General features: G+C 37.4%; 1 protein-coding gene across 4 annotated transcripts in view; it reads right to left on the bottom strand.

Moving 5' to 3' along the window:
* Positions 1–4,771: 4,771 nt before the first annotated feature.
* Positions 4,772–6,186, bottom strand: part of PRKD1 (protein kinase D1) — a 457,302-nt gene continuing 455,887 nt past the window's right edge. For all 4 annotated transcript variants that reach the window (XM_082384103.1, XM_082384102.1, XM_082384100.1 and 1 more), the window contains one exon: positions 4,772–5,769. In XM_082384103.1, the coding sequence (XP_082240229.1) occupies positions 5,551–5,769 (219 nt within the window). In that variant the 3' untranslated portion in view covers positions 4,772–5,550. The remainder of the gene's footprint in view (positions 5,770–6,186) is intronic.

Raw genomic sequence — 6,186 nt, 5'->3', positions numbered from 1 at the left:
AAATTGGCCAAGGGCATACAATGAACTGATAAGCATTTATTCAGGAAAAACTAACCAACCCTTACTAAGAACAATGGGAGTCTGTGGCCTTTTAGCTTGCTCCCCTTCTCCCCTCTCCCCTTGACTCTGTGGCAAGGGAGTTCTACCAGGGTGGGGAAGGCTGGGAAAAACCAGGGGTCTTACTGACAGCAGATGGCTGACTTGACTTGGAGCAGAGCATGGAAAACCCATTTCTAGAGTTATTGTCAAAAACAATAGCAATCTCATCATGAACAAACATGGAAGGACAACATTACAGCTATCCTGAGGTTGCAATACAGATTGGGATAATGAACAGATTGGTAGAACAGCCAGAAATTTACTAGGAAGATACAGAGGAGGTTTTCACATACCCCTCGTGGCCCAAAAGCTACATGTATGTACAAAGGTGTATACACACAGAAGAGTCTGAGCCTTAGGCATCTACTTTTCACCTGATTGAGTGAAAGAACTTGCACACAGAGAGAGTAAAAGCATCTCAGGGAAAGAAACTTATTAACTGCTTGAACCTAACCCACACTTTGATTCACCAGCAAAGGATAGAAGTCTAACTGGCTCAAGGTGCTTAAACACAATCTCTGAACTATCACTGACCACTAACCTATGCTGTCCTAGATGTGGCATCTAGGAGGCCAGTCTTAGAAATAAAAATAAAAGTAAACAAACTAAAACTGAGCAGAGACATAAGCAGCTGCGTACTTCAGGGAAGACAGTTTCTAGAGTATTAATCCTGATAAGTTACTGAACAAACAAAAGCAACAACAATAACTAGGATGGGGAGGATAAGAGATGAGACACAATACAGAGCTGCTACAATATGTTAGTTAAAATACATAATTTTGACATGAAAAGAAACAGGAAAGTGTGATGCATACACAGGATAAAAAAGCATTCAATGGAAACTGTCTCTGGTGGGGTAGAGGATGGGAGAGAGGGCCCAGAAATTGGATTTAACAATGGCTTCAAAGTAGCTATTACAAACATGTTCAAAGAACTCAGGGAAACCACATTTAAAGAATTGGAGGAAAGTATGATAACAACTCACCTAATAGAAAATACTTTTTAGAAAGATGAGCATAATAAAAAATAACCAGAGAGAAAATTTACATTTGGAAAAAAAGTAAAATAAAAAACTCACTGGAGAGGCTCAATATCAGATTTGATTTGGCAAAAGAAAGAATAAGTGAACTTGAAGATAAATCAATACAGATTATCCAATCTGAAGAACAGAAAGAAAATGAAAACAAAAACAAAACAAAACAAAAACACAGCCTCAGAGACCTGTAAAACTCACCAAGCACACCAACTTATATGTAATGAGAGTCCCAGACAGAAAGGAGAGAGATAGAAGGGCAGAAAAGTATTTGAAGAAACAATGGTCTGAGTTTTCCCAATTGTATGAAAAAAATTATCTACACATCTAAGAAGCATAAGCTCAAATAGGATAAAAACAAAGAAATCCACACCTAGATACATGATCTTAAACTGCTGAAAGACAAAGAGAAAATACTGAAAGCAGAAAGAGAAAAATAATTCATCACATATAAGGGAACCACAATACAATTAAAGGTGACTTCTCATCAGAAACAATAGAGGCTAAAAAGCAGTAGGATGAAAGAAAAAAACAAAAAACAAAAAACCCCGTGAACCAAGAATTCTATATCCAGCAAAACTTTCCTTCAAAAATAAATGTGAAATAAAGGCATTCACAAGATATGCAAAGACTGAGAGAACTTGTTGCTAGCAGACATGTCTTAAAGAAATCCTCAAGAAAGTCATTCAGGCAGAAAGGACATGACTCTAGATAGTACCCTGAATTCACATGAAGAAATAAAGAGCAATGGAAAAGGTAGGTAAATATAAAAGATGGTGTATTTTTTCACCTTTCTTCTCTGAACTGATTTAAAGGATAATTGTATAAAATGATAATTACAAAAAATTGGGTTTTAACATATAAATCTATAACATATATGATAATAACATCACAAATAAGGGTGGAGGGAATGGAGCTATATTGGAGCACAGTTTGTATATTTCACCAGAATTGTTATTACTGATGTGAAGTTAGACTGTGAAAAGAACAGATGCATATTATAATCTCTAGAGCAATCACTAAAAAATAACTTAAAAATAGTAAGAAACCAACAAAAGAATTAAAATGTTACATTAATAATATCTATCTAACAAAAAAGAAGGTAATTAAAGAGGAGCAGGGGAACAAAAAAGACATGAGACTTATGTCAAATGCATGGTAAAAGGATAAACAGGAGTTAACAAGGCAAGAGGGTAGGGTGGAGAGGACACCCCACCTTGTCTGAGTGTTTCAGATAATGTGAAAAGACTGAGATCAAAGAGCCTGTTCCCTTTTGGCAACTAAAAGCAGTTGGCCCTTCTCCATGGGCCTCAGTGTATCTTCAGATGAACCAGTATTTGGTTCCTTAAAACAGGTCTAAACAGACAGTATGTAAAATGTAATCACTTCATAGAGGTAGTCAAACTTAACACTGACTGGATAATGGATGCAAAGAGAAGACAGATGGCTTTCTTATTCTCACTGCTGTACTTACTGTACACATTCAGTACAATGGCTGACCACATATCTTTTAAAAAAGTCTCCATGAGAGTGAGTATTCACTAAACTCAAAGATTCTTTAGGGCTAATGGACAAATCGAAAGCATCACTGATCAAAGTATTTTTCTAAGCACTGTCCTCTTGCTCAGGCCAGAAGCAAGAATAGTGGGAGTTTGCTCTAGTGGTTCTGGATGTATAGAGATCAGCAACTTTATGACATCTTGAATAGACTGATAATGTCATTTAAGGAATATCATCACTGCAACAATGACAGAGGACACATCCTCCCTAAATCATGTGTCAGTCATTGCTCTTATCTTTGTCAGAATCAGAAGATTCTTCTGTATCAAAAATGTTGCTCTGCCTCTTGTATTAAACACAGACTACTGCCCATGTCATTGAACACAATGATATACCACTGATGTGAAGTGTGGACAACTGCACTGATGATATTTAGCATAAAAAGTGGGTGCTGGTTCAGTGAAATTGGATTCTTTGCAGCATCAACTGATATTTTGGATGGAAGAAAGTGGCATGACTTTCAGTGGCCCACTTTTTTTCCTGAACATTAGCAGTTACTTACTCTTTCCTGTGCTTGAATAAGTTGTGTCAGTAGCATGGCCACACAGATATCCTTTTGACATGCTACTCTGAATGTAACAGAAAGAGTAATGTTTGTTACAAACTGCTGGAATAGTTGGTAAGGCTGCCCCCCAAAAGGCTGAAACCATTATTCCTCCATAATATTTTCTACTATTGTTTACTTCATTCCTGAACTTACTTCTTCCCTTGAGTTCCATAATATTACTTCGTGTAATTCTATCTTTAAATATTCCTTTCCAATTTTCCTTTTATTCTGATTGAATCATTCATGTTGATATTTCTCAGGTTTGTGTCCTATGATCATTCTTTCTCATTCTACCCCCAAGGACCTGAGTCATTCTAATCAACTTGTGGTGAGTTATTGACTCCCAAATCTGTACCTTCAACTCCAGAATTCTTCCCTAAACTCTACACACATATCTAAATATCTTCAGGATATCTCAAACTTGATGTCTAACAGGAACTTTATATTCAACATGTTCAAATGTGAACTTACCCTTTCTAAGGCTGTAACTCCTTTTGATTAATAGTTCCATCATTCATCTGAGCTAAAACCTAGGATTCACTCTGGACTCCTTTATATTCCACATTCAACCAGTAACCAAGTCCCACTGATTCCACCCATCAACATCTCATATATACCTCTCCACCTAGTTTCCTATTTACTCCTGCCTTAGTTCATGCCCTCATTATCCCCGATGTGTTATTACAATAGTTTACCTGGTCTTTTGGCTCACCCCTGCCCTGGCTTCAATCCAGACTCTGTCTTGCTGGCAGAGTGAACTTGTTGATGTTGATTATTCTTCTGCTTAAAAAGTTTGAATGATTTCCTCAGACTTAACACAGAATAAATTCCAAATCCCTTAAAATAATACAAAATAGTAATTAACCATTGGAAAGATCAACTATTTTCCTCCCATCCCTCCAAGTGCAAATATTGTCTGTTGTCTTAACATAATTATGTAACATATTCAAGTGGCTTACAACACATAAAATTCTTCCAAACCTTTATTACAATTTTTTTTCTGTTATATAGTAACAGTAATACATGATAATTCACTGTCATCCTGCTACAAAGAAAAACAGCCCACAATTATCCTCCCCACACACCTGAAGTCTGTTAAGCCCAATACTAGTTTTGTCTTCCCTAGGCTATAGAACTTTACTTAAGTTGGCTTTCTCTTTAGGAATTTTCCAGTATTGATGTGTTATTATAGTTCACCTCAGAATCTTCTTATTTAGAAAGAAATTATTAGAGCCATTATTCTAATAAATCAGGAAGCTACATTGAGATTGCTGTTTGTAATATTCTTATGTCTCCAAGTATTCTGTTTGGCTTTGGTCATTCTTCTCCTTTCTATTGGAAACTAGATGACATGCAAGATAGAAAGGTTTCAGTACACTTGGAAACATACTTTTGTGGCTGCAGACTAGACAAAGCTAAGTTCTAGGTCAGGAGACTTTTTCTGGTTTTTTTGAGCAGATACCCCTGCTCCTACTTGGCCAGAGAACATTAGCAAGGATCACAAATGAAAATAATTCAGTCGGATGGACACATATTTTGCCAAGAATATTTATTTGTTATTGTTGAAAAATACACAAAGGCAAAAGGTTGCTTAGCTGCTGATTTTCCATAGTACAGCAGAGTATTTTAAGAAAGGGGGAAATATACCTGTTCTATACATGGCAGTTATATTTCTAAGGCATTCAGGCTTAAAAAATAGTAGGTGCACCTAGGCCCATTTACTTGAGTTTAAATATACTGAGGCACACCAGGCAGGCAAAGGATTTGAAACTATACAGTAAAACTCTTTCATGCATTTGCATCTTAGGATTGCATATCCATCCCCCTGACCCCCCAGCCCCCATCATTCGTTTTTTCCACATGAGTTTTGGAGTTGTTCATAGAACACTGGTAATAATCTACTCTTCAAGAGTTTGCTTATAGTGACAACACCAATGGGACACACAGAACAGAACTACTTCATGGACAGGTTCTGTAGACTCTTACCAAACTGAGGCTCCAGTAAGAAAAACACCAATTTGCAAAGGCACAGTGGAGACAGGTTTAATGCATTAAATATAACATGACTCATTCACAAGAACAAGTTTAGTGTTTCAGGGAACTTTTGTTAATACAACACAGTTGGTCACACAAAATACAAATGCTTCTGTTGATCTGTCTTGGCAACTCAGATACATCAACAGTGCTAACAGTTTAACAGCTTTGTTCTCGTCTGACAGAAAATAATGGCAGTTCTGCAAGGCAAATGTTAAACCTGACCGTATGTATTTATTAATTCCACAGTGTTTTGACAGATTATAGGGGATGGGACTCAGAGGATGCTGACACGCTCACTGAGGGCTTTCATCTCTGTTTCTTCGGCCTCAGGACTGTCACTGTGGCCAGTGCTTGGGTCGATCAGGTGTGTGGGGTACTGCAGCCCCTGCTCGCCTGCGTACTGCTCCCACCTTGAGTCATCGCTCTCATGGGTGATGTAGCGTTCCCCGATTTTGCATTCCAGCTCTCGTAAATCTAACCAGGTCTGATAATCCTGAGGAAGAGATGGCAAAATATTACCATAGATACTACTAAAACTCATTAAAACGCTCTTTCATATGTTGTCAGCTCCCACAACATACATGTTACCCTTTTTTCTTCCACTCCCACCGTGCTATGTCTTTCATCAGGCACCCTGGGGTGACAGCATCAGCACCAGAGCCATCCTATTTACCTAAACTTTGCAAATGCATACTGTTTATAGGATATCAGGCATCAGAAGGTGGGCAATTAATATTTGCAGTCAAGCAAAGCAGAATGTTGGTATTCCTTTGGAATTTAATGCCTACAAATAATCCTTCAGTATTTCAGAGGATCGTTTTTCTAAACTTCTACGTTCAATGTGAAAATCAAATATTTAAGAGAGAACAAACACATGCATATGCTTTATATCTACCATGCATTTCTTTTA

Source organism: Balaenoptera borealis, assembly GCF_965194805.1.
Source record: "Balaenoptera borealis genome assembly, chromosome: 3".
Classification (NCBI taxonomy): Eukaryota; Metazoa; Chordata; class Mammalia; order Artiodactyla; family Balaenopteridae; genus Balaenoptera; species Balaenoptera borealis.
Note: the sequence above shows the minus strand (reverse complement) of the source record. Positions and strands in the feature narration are given on the sequence as shown.